Below are 14,858 nucleotides of genomic sequence, written 5' to 3'. Positions count from 1 at the left end.
AGGGGTAGAGGAGTCTGTGGTTTACAACAGAACAATGAAAAATAAGTATTCAAGAGCTAAAGTGCATGGCAAACTATTCCCTGAGGTTTAGAGATAAGCATGATAACAAAAATGTAGACTTTGAAATGTGATCAGGGGTTTCCAAGATGCTATAAAGAGGAAGGACTTTTCTGAAAGATAATGAAAAGATGCAAGAACATATCACACAGAACAGGAGAAGCCAGGCTCCAGGTAGAGAGATGGCCTAGCAGCTCACAATGCTTGCTGCTCTCGTCAGTAGTTCAAGTTGGTTTTCCTGTATCCATGTCCAATGACTTATAACCACTTTACCCAGAGCTCCTAGGAACCCAATATTCTCTTTTGGCCTTCATTGGTACCCTCACTTGTGCATGCACATAGAGGAAACACACACACTACTATTGCTGCTGCTGCTGCTATTACTACTGCTGCTGCTGCTACTGCTGCTGCTGCTGATGATGATGATAGAAGAACCACAACAATAATATAGGGACTAAGAAGACCACTCTGGTTAAACTCAGATTGCACATATTGTAAAACAGGTTGCAAAAATTAAATTTCCCCTTTTAGTGATGAGGACTTATAAAAAAGTATTTTCCTTGAATTCAGAACATATAGATTGGAGTCATGTAAAAGCAGAATTTGAATGATCAAGTGGGATTGTTTCAGAGTTTTCTGTGAGAATCCCAGTGAGACATAATGAGGTCATCCCTGATGATGTATGCTGCATTCAACAGAGGTATCAGCTGACATAGACCATAATACCCAATCCTGGGTGAGTATCCGCCAGTAGGTTGAGTAGGGATGAGAGTCAGGATTACACAGTAATGAGAAATGATGACTTTAGATATATATTCTCTGAAACTTCTATAGACTCTGTAATAGCTGGAGAGACTAGGTAGGTGACTTAGCTCATTGCCAAATTCATCCTTGGTAAGTTGATGTTCATTCTGGACTTTCTCCTGTACCATCATGGAGAGACTTAAATGACTTAATGTTGTTTGCACATTGTCTTTATTTACACTGTATGGAACAGAAGAACTCAGTCAGTACTAGCCAGAGTCCATGCTCACAACTACATTGCTACAATACATAAGCCAATGAATGAGGAACCAGTCATACTTTTAGTAATTAATCTGGCCTTGCTTATCCTTTCAAGAAATGAACTTCTGAATAAGGGAATGAGATGATAGATAGGTGAGGCAATTCAGAACACTGTTGGTAATTGTTAAATCATTACGGATGCCATGCAGAGATGGAGGGCAAAAATTAGATTTTTTCTCACAGCTTTGAACTTGAGTAATTAGAGGAATGATTTTACAATTGATATCAGTAAGTTACAAAGATTTCTCAATAGTACCTGACCTAAAGGTTATTGGAGCTTTAAGCTGGATAATTAATATAAAGCACAGTGATAGGCAAAGTATAATCGTTCAAGAAATGTATCCATTAGCATAGACTTCATCATTGTCTTCATGATGGCAGACACATCTACATAGACTAAGAGGCTAATTTCCTCAAACATTTCACAGCCTCAGAAAAGAGATGATTCAGCAGGATAAACTCAACGGAGGAGTCAGCTGAGAGCAAAGAGTAGACTTTCAAGACAACCTTCCATTTTACCCTGGTAGTTCACTGAGTGAGCTGGGCATCTTTTAATACTTTAGGCTACAAAATATTTAAAGCTCTATAGATACAATATCACTGATTCTGGAATGTGGGATACTGTGACATCCATGCTTAATTAAGTCTAAGAGCTTGAGCAATTGAGTGCACTTTTCTACTTTTCCATTTCTAGCCTACTACCCCCTGATAAACTACACGTCATGAATGCACCACTTTATGTATGCCAATACATGTTAGGAGTTTGATGACAGAGGACAGAGGAAAGGAAAGTATTTCCTGGATCAACACCAAAACGACTGACAAAAGCATTTCAGAATTTGAGATTTTACAAATTTATGCTAAAAAAAGGTTTTCAGTTTTCATGGTCAGTAGGATTTTGCTATCTAGGCTTGCATCTGTAGTATGGAGGTTTCAGACCTAATGGCAAAAAAAAAAATTGGAGAGGGAGAAATATACACAGGGGGCTCAGAGGTGCTCAGTGCTCCAGTATCCAGGTAAGGGAGCTTCAGAAGGGTCTTTATCTAAGGTAACAAGATCAGGCCTCTACACTTGGGTACTTCATTTAATATGCAGTTTCTGAATGGATCCTAGAGAGACTCAGAGTATCAAAAACTAGCCCTGAAGAGCTTATATTAATAGAAAAAGTAGACGTAAAATGCAGGTTATCAGTATCTTTCAGGAAAATGTCAGATGCTAATAAGTGCTATAGCAATGATATGAGATGAATTTTAATTGTAGAAATTGGATCATGAGGAGTGAGTGGGAAAAAATAGCATCTGGAGAGGAGACAGAAAACTCAGAAACAATGCAGAGGTTTAGCCACTGGGAAAGGGCTCCATGTTTTGACTGGAAATGCTTTGAAAGAAAGATACAGAAATCACAAGACTCGTGAAATTGAACCACAGTTCAAGGTAAAGCCAGATAGATATTCATTTCCTGGCATTGTGCTCAAAGTAGCTACATTCTAAGCCAGATTATGTGGCTCTTCACCTCCAAATTTTTCCCCTAAGTTATTTTTTTTACAAAGAAAGAAAGGAGAGTAGGAAACTTTATATGGCTTAGTAAGTATCATTGTAGGCATCCAGATCATTCTGCCAAAGGTTTTCATCAATCTATGGGTTACCCCGGAATTTCACCAGATCAGTTAGAAATTCTTAACCCAACCAGGCCCATTTCTATAAGAGAATGTCATGCAGCAATAAATTAGTAATCAGTCCCCATGCTTTACCCAAAGGTAAGGGATCAGAGATGCTTGTGTCACATGTTCAGAGTTTCCTGGTTAGCTCAGTGTCCCTGCAGCCATTCCTTACTTGAGGTTAATGAGGAGTCTGGAGCATGAGGAAAGGGAAGTCTCTGTCCAAAGTCTCTGATATGTTCCTCCAGACTACGAAAACTCAGTAACTCCAGATGGCTCTATGACTGACTACTATTATTTGGTAACAATCTCTAAGTTACTCAAGGCAAACATATCTAAATTGTCTTTCTTTTGTGAAAATCTATATTGCTTGAGGACATAATTGCTAATCTCACTTGGAAATAAAAGTTCAGTTTTTATACTTTAAAAGATTTTTATTGGGAGTGTAATAGATTGCATTTTGATCATATTCACTCACCTCTCTAAAGTTCTAGACCCACTCCTCATTCCGTACCATCCTGACTTTTTGTCCACATTGAGTCCAATGAGTGCTGTCTATATACTCTTGTATGTGTGGCCATTCAATGAAGCACGGTGCTTGATAGGTGTATCAAGTCACACTTCCTTAAAAAAACTCTCCCTCTTCCTATGACATCAATAACTAATAGTTTCTAAGATGGCCAACACAAAGTTCTACAACTGGCCAAGAAGAAAAAGAGACTTTGGAGAGGACTGTGTGGCCCTACTTGGGAACATCCATATCATACCATTCTCTCTTCTCAGGGGTCAGGCATCATTGTAGAAAAGAGGGTGAAAAGACTGTAAGCATCATAGGAGGGATGATTGCAACAAAGCAATGATTTCCAGATAGAACAGGGCAGTTCAATCCATAAGCTCACAGCTGTTTTAACAGCATAGACAGGACCTGTACAAACTCAAACCAGGAAAAAAAATCACAACTCATAGTCTTTAGGGAACGTACAGATAGAACTGGTTCAGGCAAATTTAATTTAATTTTGATGTCTTCTCCAATTCTTATTTTTCTTGTTTTCATTTGATCTTCAGTTATATACCTATATGTGCATAACTTCCAAGTTTCTAGACTATGGTTATTACTGTTATTCATTTGCTTTTATCCTCCTAGTTTTACTGACGATATAGAATTTTTCCACTTTCTTAGCTATTTTCAAACTAAACTGACTTTTTATATCATGACCTGGTTAAAACAAGCATTCCCCACCCCATTTTACCCATTGGAGTTTATTTATATCTTTTTTTATATCTTTATTCTCTTTTCAATTATAACACTTATCATAATTCAATTGTGTTTTATTTACCACTTCTGAAGAAAGAAAAATAATTACCTTCCAAATCCTATGGAAAGTAGAATGGGTATGACAACCTAGGAGTGATTATAAATTGAACAATCTCTTTTGCTTTGTAAAGATTAAGTCGATGGTAAATATCACACAACTACCCCAGTCTTTCCTTCCATTTCTTCATCTTGGGGTATAACTGCATCTACTGTGAAAAGCATGCCATCGTGCAATGAAGTATAATTAAGAGCAGATTTCTCCTCAGCGAGCATGATGACAGCACAGTGTTGCTGTAGGTGATTAAAGCTACTCAAAAGCCAGGGGCAGCAGCGGAGGCAGCAGTGTGAGGTTCTTGCTACCCGTCCCAGTGTTCTGGGTTCCCAAATGAAAGACACATAACCTTAGATTTAATATGCCTTAACCAGATCAATGGCTGGGCCACCCTCAAACATCCATGTGGCTAACACCTCCGTCCAATATTCCTGACTTATTACTTACTAAAATCTATACTCCATCCTTGTTGCCCTAGACTCTGTGGGGGTAGGGGACCTGGAGGTGCTCTTCCCCATCTCTTACATGATTGCTATGCTCTCTCTTCTGTGCCTCTCAAGCCTGTTAAATCCTTTCCAGTCATAGCTATTCTCTCTTCCCTCTGAGGATCCCCTGGCCCAGGACACTGCCTAGCCATTGGATACTGGCAACTTTATTTACCAATCAGAAGCAACTAGGGGCAGGGACCTTTAGTGTCTGACATAAGGATTCTTATGCAATTTTGGGAACCCAAAGAACATAATGTAAGTGTTAGACCAAATCAATAACACACAGGAACAGTGGGAGTCTAGACATAATAGAAAGTCAGTTGGATGAAACTAGCCAGAAGCTAGAGACCATGTGCTAAACTATTTTTACTTGGTACCATGTGGCTTTCATACAAACTCTATTTGTGAATTGGGGAGATAAAAATCAGCAGCCTGTATTATAGATATTTCCAAAGTCATCTGCATTCATATCTATAGATCTTCATAAACATCCATGCTGGTTATTCCAGTACAGTGCTCCATGCATAGACCTTTAGCTGGATCTCTGTATGTAGCTCATGCTGCTCTCAACCTTGTGATGCTTCTGGCTGACATCAGACGCATGTGCCGCTATGTTTAACTTTTAAAACCATTGAGTAAGTATTATTTAAAGTTGAACTATGGAACCAAGTATGAGTTACTAATTTGATATTCACTTTGATATAAAGCAATCTCATGTAACTCATTTGAAATATATGAAATACTTATTACTTCTACATTTAAAATTTATTAAAACTTTTAAAATTTCAATTAAAATTATTTCACATTTCTCCTTCTTCCCTCCAACTCTCCCCATTCCCCCTTAAATTCATGGCCTCTTTTCCTTTATATGTCACAAACACATAAACCTAAAAACATATTCTGCTAAATTCTTTGTGTTTCTTAAGTCTATGTGATTTTAGGACTGACATCTTAGTGTTAGATAACCCACTTAGGAGCTCATCCTTGAGAAAGACTAATTATCACTCTGTATTGTTTTTATGTTATTTAGTTTGTGTCTGCATACATCCACACATATGCACATACATGCCATGACATAGGCATGGGTCAGAGGACAAATTGTAAGATCCAATTCATTTGCTCCACCTTGTAGGTCCTAAGGTCTTGAGGACCTACACCAGGTGCTTCGCTTTATGAGACATCTCACTGGCTCTATTATTTTGATTTTTTAGGTGATAAGGTTTTTTTAGGGAATAATGAAGTATAAAATCATAGAACTGAAAATCTATTGACAGTAAAAAATTAAACAGAGAAACTCTATTTCAGGAGACATCTGAACATTGGGAACTAAACACTAGTTTATAAAGAAATGCTAATAGGTTGGCCAAATTTTAAAATGCTCACAAAAGAAATTAAGAGAAGAATGTTTTGCTGCTTGATTGTGCTATGATTGGTCCCCAGCAAATGCATCTGCTCAGATTGAACTGGGAGCTTGTCAGCACTCCCAAGCCACTCCTAGGCACACACTAAATGAATAAACCATCTATTCTGTGTACAACATACCCAGATAGAACTCAAAGGTTTCCAAAGAAATTTTACTAAGAAAGGCAAATAACTGAAACACCTCCACAAAAGATGTTCTCTAGAGATAGAAACACAAACAAAAGTGATACTTGCAGAATTCAGATTTATGAAGCAGTTCAGATTTTGAACTATCATTCTAAAATTGAAGCAAAATCTACATAAATAAAACTAGAAACTTTGCATAGTGGGATCTAAAGCAAATAGCTAGTTTAGAGCAGAAAATATGGAGAACAATTTTTCTAACTTTCTTTACTCTTGCATAGAAATTGACTTAAAATTTGCTAATAGATTAAGAGAAGTAATTAACAGAAATCACCTTTATTTTATATATGTATGTATATACATATATATTTGTGAAATACTAGTTTATGATTTTGTGAGTATAGGATGCCATAGCTTATTATTCTGAGAATTGTTTATATTTGATCTCATAATAATGAGATATGCTGAAATAAAAAATATTTCCAATGGTCATTAAGCCTAAAAGACTTTTTATTGATAGTTTATTTATTTCTATTTTATTTTTGCTATCTATCTAATGTTGTAGTACCACGCTCAGAAGATACAGCTAGCTTTCCAAAATGAAAAATGGAGTAAACAACTGCAGGCATCTTCAAGCTTTGAAACGTTCCAACCTTTCTAATTAAGTGACAGACGTGTAGGTCTGTGTTGGCCAAAGTGTACTTAAGGGATCAACTCATTGTAGTGGGTTGTGATCATGTCAATTATTTTAATGGAAAAAATTAAAAATGAAATATCAATAATAATCATAGTACATTAAAAATGTCAAAATTAATTTCATTTCGTGAAGTTTTGCATCAGTACATACTGTGTGTGTCACAAGACACTTCCTTCCTATGCTTTGACCAAATTATTTGAAATACACTAATCATTGTGTCCACCTAACCTAGACTTATGAATATGTAAGACAAAATTAAAAAATTCATCATAGAGAACAGATGTTGCCCCATAGGCCAATTTTTACAAATTATCCCCCTTCCCATCATTTTCTACTATAGTACAAATATGTATCCATACATCAATGGAAAATATGATTAGTTTTAAAAATATACTGCATAAATTTTCTAAAATCAGCTTTGTAACTTAGAAAATATTTCCATTGAAAGAGAACTCAATCTGCAAATTTGAGGTCACTTAGGTTCCTTAAATTTACATTTTGAGTGTTTTGACAAGACTACCAGGAATGCAGAAGAGTCATCATGCCTTGGAGGAAAAGGTGCAAGGAAACGTAAGCCATATATCATCTTAGCTGTAAGATTTGCTTTAAATCAATACTCAAGACTGTGTTTTAAAAGAAAGAACAAAGGGAATTTGAGTTAACAGATCTCCTTCACCATGAACACAGAATATATTAATGAATATCAGAAAGAGGTTACAAGTATTTAAAGACTATATCTAAGAAACTTTAAATTGACCTTTCAGTGTCTGTATGTATTCCAGAAAATGCTACTGGTTGATATTTTTCTCTTATAGATTTTTTTTGTGTTTAAAAAATGTTTTCAAAAAGGTATTTTGAAAACAAAGCACAATGGTTATTGTTAGATTCTCATGGTAGTAAGAGTAGTGATAGTGAGATACATGTTTTTTTTTTTTTATTAAACCAAGCAAAAAAATTTTTGGCTCCCTTCTCAGTGTCATTGCAAATAATCAGTGCTTTGTATACTTAATTGAATTTGATAAGATGTTGATGAAATTCTGTCTTATGAAATAAGATTCAACATTTTAAGTTTTAACATTATTTTCTTTTAGATTTTGAATGCGTTTATGTGTGCATATGTGTTACTGTGTGTGAGTTTCTATGTGGAAGTTCACATTCATATATATGCACGTGGAGGCCAAAGTCAGTGCCATGTGTCTTCATCGATTTTTCTCCATCTAATATTTTGAGAAAAAAATGTCCCTACATTAGGACTTTGTCAATTTGGCCATAATATTTGGCCAGCAAGTCCCAGGAAACATCTTGTTTTGTCTCCACAGAAATGTCAATAAAGTCACAGCCACCATTAAACCTGGATGTTTTATGTGTATTTGGTATCTACACTCAGTTGTTCTTATTTTCATGTTAGTCACTTTTCCAGGTGAGACATTATCTGGATGAAATGTATGTTTGATGGACATCTTTCTGTTACTGACACTGATATTTGAACATATATGTAATCATAACATTACTTTCATTTTAAATATATATATTTACATATATACATATATGAAAAATTCCATGGAACTAAGAGTAAGACTAAAATATTCAAATTCTGAATTTTTCTATCAGTTTTCTTTAAATTAGACATTCCCCTTTGCTAAATTGATAAATATCCTAAAGTTCATTTTCATATCTTTAAGACAATCTATTAAGGTCAATTAGCTGATTTCACAAAAATATTAATTGTTGATTTATGGATGAATATTTTCACACTCTTTTCGTTTCATTCTTTTGTTTAATCTTCACTTTTTAAACACTCTTTAAGTTAGATAAGAACCTCTCAGAGACCTAAGATAGTTTGAATCAAATGAATGAGTTTAATAATCACTGTGTTAAAATATTATTATTTCAGTGACAACAATTTGGTTACATGGAAACACATTAGCAAGTTGGTTTGCTTAAATAATGCCAGGAGGGAGGACTACATGCTAACACTTTTATGTGTTTAGCTATTAGAAAAGAGCCTTTAATCCTGACAGTAGATTGCTTTTCAACTGTATAAATCATTTATGTATATTTGTTTTATCTTATTCTGGGTCTCCTGATATTTCCTGTTTACTCTGAACCTCCCCAGCTGAGCTTACCAGAGAAGAAAATGATAAAATTTGGTTGATTTATCATTTCAAGTGACTTGCAGGAAAAATTAGAAAATAATAATGTAAAATCAGAATACAGGCAGGAGTGCCCTGCCATTTTAATATTCCACATGCCACCCTTCAGAACAGTGATCAGCAGTTCTTTGTGGAAGAGGTGAAGGCCATGGAGCTAGTCCTAACAGATGAACAGAGCCGGTTGTATGAGGAGACAGGGCCCCTTCACTGGAACATCTGATTAACAGCTACTGTAGCAAGTTAATGCTGAAGTTATGGGACATCTCTTCCAAATTGTGTTATAGAAGCTCAAGATAGGAACAGACTATGTATGGCCTCAGCCCTGAAGGAGTTTGAAGCCTAAAACAGGGATAAAGCAATGATAGGAACCAAGTAATTATGTGTTAGAAAGGGTGTCAGGTGTCCACACTATGCTTACAGAATGACCGTATCCTATTCCAAAATGCAGAGGAAATGGCACACCTGGTTTATTTGTCACAATCTCCTCCCTTGTCATTGGCACATCTGTACTAAGTGCTCTGTAAATGCTACTTTCCTCTCTCCCATATATTTCAGAATTGCTACTGGCAAAATAAACATCACTGTTTTCGCTGCTCCCTGAATGAAAGTTGGTCAGCTGCTTTTTGCTTTGGTTGCCATCCCAGGGCATAGCATGAAATTGGTAGCTAAGCTAAATACTTCCGTTCCTGTTGATTTTGGTTGGTATTTTGTTTATCCCATCAACAGGTAACTAATGTTCCTTCCTGTCTCAAGGAAGAGAGAAACTTGTTTAAAAAGTGACGTTTATCACTAGTCCACCTTGCACCTAGTTTTCTCTTGGCTCATAGTATCTCACTTTGCAGTGTCACCTTTCCCAACACTCTAGTCATCTAAGAATAGGTCAAGACTCTTAAGTCTAAACTAAGAGTATATCCTAAGCTGTGGCTTATGATATCATGAGAACACCTACTTAAAACAGTGCTCAATGAAGCCAAGCCTGCCTTTCCTCGATTAATATAGACACTTTGCTATTCTGTTTTGTATTTACGTCTTGCCAATTTTTTCTAACATATGGCATACATGTATCTAGGAGTAACACTTTAGAGCTTTTATTGAGGCAATTAACCTATTCTTTAAACAGATTATTATACTTTAACTAATAGTAAGAGCTACTTGAATCCCCATGAGATCAAACGATACCAAACACTGTCATGTCACTACTAGTAATACTTGATTTTTTTATATAAAATAAGCATGCCAAGGAAAATCAATTTCTCTACTAAATATTATCATGAAATGTGGTTCTCAAACTTTCTAAGATGTGTCCTTTAATGCAGTTCCTCATGTTGTGTTGACATTTACAAAACTGTAGTTCATAACGTTAATCTGCTGCTATGAATCACCAAGTAAAGATCTGGTATGAAGAATACCTGATTTGTGAGCCCTAATGGGGTCACAATCAACAGGTTCAGAGTTTCTGGTCTAGAAGAATTAGAATATTCATGTGGTATAATTCAAGGTCAACCAACTTTCCTCTTTCTTCACACCTTGTGATTTCATTACTTCTCTGTTTCTCATAAACAGAATATAGTTTAATGAAGAAAAGGTTGTAAAATTTCAAATGGAAGTATAACCATGAGCCTATAATGCCAGCTTAAGAAAGAAGAGAGAGAGAGAGAGAGAGAGAGAGAGAGAGAGAGAGAGAGAGAGAGAGAGAGAGCACGCTAGCCATCACCTTCAGCTTTAGGACCATTGATAGCAACTTCAGAAGCAAATCCAAGCGGATGACACTAACCTGAGGAGATGTCGATTTGGCTTGTCTTGGTCTGTGTAGTGTTTATGTGGACTCCCACTTTGCTCTCCACAAGGTCAATTTCCACATTGCCTAAGTTATCTGCAAAGTGACTGAACAGCAAGAGACCACTGGGGTTCCAGGTCCTAAACTGGAAACTGACTGAGAACAGGTCCTGATTAAGCCTTCCAGGCACCTCCAGATAGCTTGTAGCATTGAAGAAGACCGGTACTGTATAGGGCTCCACACAAGCAAAGCTCAGATTCCCCTGAAAGTAAACAAACATCTATGTGAGGCTATTGACAAAGACCCGATTCTACAAATCTCAGCAGTGTTTGAACCTGTACTAGACTTAAGGGATAGCACCTCAGTCTGATTTAGTGCATGCATGGATCCTCTTGGAACTTCTTGGAGTGTTAGACCCAGTAAATGCAACAGTTAGACTTCTAGTTCACAGTGTAGCAAGCAATACCCATGAAAAGCCTGACAGTTTACCTGCCTGCTGTGATGGGAAGAACACATTTGGCTTTCTTTCATCTTTCTAAGGAATTGTCTTCTTTTATATGTTTAGGAATTTGGGGATAGTATTATCTCTATCTCTCTATGATGTACATATATATTTATATATACACATATAATATGCAATGTATATTTTGTATATGCAATGTATATTGTGTATATGCAATATATATACATATATATATATATAATCCCCAAAGCCCAACTATTTCATTATTGCCCATTAACTATTAAATCTGAAATAAATTGTCTTCTTGAGGTAATATTTAAATTCACTTTGTTCTGTAATTTTGCAGTTTATTTTTTAAAAACATTTTGCCTTTCCATAGATAAGAACTGCCTGTGCACAGCAACTGAGGTGTTATAATTGAGCACGTGCCTGTAGTCTAGGGCTGTAGGGTTGTGTCCCAGACAATTACAGAGCAGTTCTGATTAAGAGTGCTGATGGTGGTGTTAGTGCAATAGGAGGGTTTGATTTTAAGAAGACAGGAAGTCTGTAGGAGCTGAGTGAATTTCACTGAAATAGCAGCTACTAATATCTTTTGAGTAAATTTCTTACAAAATGTTCACTTTGAAGGGATGTTTACAAAATGTTCTATTTCACGATTTTTACTAGTGTTTTTAATATATGTATAGATTTTATTACAGAAACTATTCTGTAGTTGCCCACAAATAATTTGTTAAAAAAAGAATACATAGATAATATATATATATATGCATATTGCTATTCAGTCTTCTCTAGTTTCAAAATTCATTGCGGTTATAGTTGCCTTGGTAATGAGCTTTTACGGTTGGTACACTGTAGTTTGAACACCAAATGGATACATTTCAAAATTAACACTGAGTTAGGTATAGCTAGAACTAATATTTTGCTTATTAAAAATGCAAATCATAGAAATGATATTATTTCAAGTTTTTTCTGAAAAAAATTCTGAGAACAGTGAAAAGACCCTCATTCCATTTTATTTAGTGCTTAAAAAGCTTAAAAGTATGTGTGTGTGTGTGTGTGTGTGTGTGTGTGTGTGTGTGTGTGTGTACAGTGTGTGTGTTAGTGGAAGTGAATAGAATGTGGAATATATGTTTGTGTATTTGTATGTGATCACAGACTGTGGCATATATGCTCATAGTATGTAGTCCATGTATATAATATATTAAGTGTTTGTGGTTGTATGTATATTAATTGCTCTGTTAGTGCCTTATATATATAATGTGCTTGTCTCTAAGTATTATTGTATGTGACATATGTGTGTATTTGTACATGTGTATAGTGCACAGTGGATATGTGTTTGTGTGTGTGTGTGTTACATTGTATACATTTGGTCAGTATTTATGTATTTTTGTAGCGTATGTGTAGTGGTGGTTTGAATATTTTCACACTGATAGTGTGACTGTTTGAAAGGGTTATGGTAGGTAGGTATGGCCTTATTGGAGGGAGGAGTTGTGTTACTGAGGTTAGCTTAGATGTTTCAAAAAGACATATCAGGCTCACTTGCTTTCTCTCTCTCTCTCTCTCTCTCTCTCTCTCTCTCTCTCTCTCTCTCTCTCCATCTCTCTCCTGGCTTCAGATCAGGATATAATTATCAGTTACTCCTCCAGAGCCATCCTCCTGCTATGCTTCTCACCATGATGATAATACACCAACCCTCTGAACCTTTAAGCAAGCCTCCAATTAATACTTTCTGTTCTAAGAGTTGCCTTGGTCAAGGTCTCTTCACAGCAGTAGAACAGTAACAGTAGTTTTATGTGTGTGCATAGTATGTGGAAAGTGTGTGTACTTACAGGTACATAATATGCAGTGTGTATATATGTTTGTGTTTAGTATAGGGGATATGTGTATGAGTGCATGCGTGAGTGTGGAAATAATATAAGAAATAATACAGATCTATGAAGGAAGCCATGACATTCAGAGGTCACCTATATAGAATCTATAAACTATACTTAACACCTAGAGTCACCTTGGAAATTTGTTATTCCAGGTTAAATCTTGATATTTATAACTTTCAAAATGTTCATGCTTTCTCTTTTTAAAAATTTATTTGCATTCCAGATGTTGCCCCACCTCCAAGTTCCTCATCCCACAGTTCCTCCTCCCTCTGGTCTCCTAGAGGTTGCTCCTGGCAACCAGGCATTCCCCTTCTCTGGGGCCTCAAGTTTCTAGAGGATTAGGCACATCTTCTCCAACTGAGACCAGACCAGGCAGTCTTCTGTTATATATGTGGAGGAGCCTTGGACTAGCCCATGTATGCTGCCTGATTGGTGGCTCAGTGTCTGGGAGTTCCCTGGGGTCTGGGTTTATTGAGACTGCTGGTCTTCCTATGGGGTCACCCTTGGCTTCAGCTTCTTCAGTCCTTCCACTAAGTCAACCATAACTGTCCTTGAATTCAGTCCAATGGTTGGGTGTAAATATCTTTGTTTCAGTCAGTTGCTGGTAGGGCCTCTCAGAGGACAGACATACTAGGCTCCTGTCTGTGTCCCTGGGTATGGCTGCAGATTTCCTGGGAGTCAGGAAGGCTGTTGGATTTGGGAGGATATTGTGCCAGCTAGGCTGGTCCGGATGGAGAAACAATCGGGAAGTTCATATTTACTTACGGTATCATCTCAGATTACAGTGGATGTCTGTGTATACCTTAGGTCAGTGCCACTTTACGATAAAATTACCTTTCTCTAATTCTATACTTTATTACTTAAAGTGGGCCAAATTTAAGTATTTTATTATTAGGATTAATTCCTCCCTATGTTTAAGGGAAATCTTCATCATGGAATCATTTGCTTTAAACTAGCTTTACAATGTTTTCACTCTTACTGAAATCTCACTGAGTTGAGGCCATTCATTTATCCAGGTATTCTTTTGATTTTTGTCATTGTCAAACATGAGCTCAAATTTGGAAAAACAGGACCATCAGAGTGCTTTTAGAGGCAGTGTGAAGGGTTAAGGAATTATCTCATTTGGTGGCTTTCAAGAATATGGTCCTTATAATCTCAGGCACTCTCTCCCATATGACAGTGCTTGGTGACAAATAGTTCTTGGATAGGCAGAGTCATAGAGAAGCCCCATGTTAAACATGTGTTAGTGTCTTTGGACTACCCAGCAATACATAGGAAGGTAGGATGCTGAAAACATCCTCACTATTTGGTCTTCTCCAAGAACTCTGAAAGCAGTTTCCACAGGATCCTGAAGAAACTCAGTGTGAGCTTTTGTGGCTCCCTTTCCTTTTCCCCCAGAAAACATTTTCTTTAATTAAGTAAGCCATTATTTAATTATTACTATGATTTTTCTTTTATATAACTTTAATGTTCTTCATTGGCAGTTCTATATAGGTATATAATTAATTATGGTTGCCCTCCTTACCCTCTCAAAGCTCCCTCCACTACTGTCAGCCTGTCTTCTCTCTTGTAAGTCTTAAATGGACAGTTTAAAATCACTGGACACACGAGTTGGCTTGACTCAAAGTCAATGTGAATTTTGGGTATGTCAAGTGTCTATACAAGTATGTCTGCTTTACATTATTTAATTGAACCCAAATAGTGGTGAAAGGTTT

The 14,858-nt window shown here is 36.5% G+C and overlaps 1 protein-coding gene across 1 annotated transcript in view; it reads right to left on the bottom strand.

The window, feature by feature from the left end:
• The window catches only part of Cntnap2 (contactin associated protein 2), a 2,256,901-nt gene that overhangs the window by 1,271,617 nt on the left and 970,426 nt on the right, over nucleotides 1-14,858 (bottom strand). The window contains exon 8 of the mRNA NM_001427648.1: nucleotides 10,804-11,068. Coding sequence (NP_001414577.1) covers nucleotides 10,804-11,068 — 265 coding nt within the window. The remainder of the gene's footprint in view (nucleotides 1-10,803; nucleotides 11,069-14,858) is intronic.

Source organism: Rattus norvegicus, chromosome 4 (genome assembly GCF_036323735.1).
Source record: "Rattus norvegicus strain BN/NHsdMcwi chromosome 4, GRCr8, whole genome shotgun sequence".
In the NCBI taxonomy this organism is placed as follows: Eukaryota; Metazoa; Chordata; class Mammalia; order Rodentia; family Muridae; genus Rattus; species Rattus norvegicus.
The sequence above is the reverse complement of the archived record's forward strand: the minus strand, read 5'-3'. Positions and strand labels throughout refer to the sequence as shown.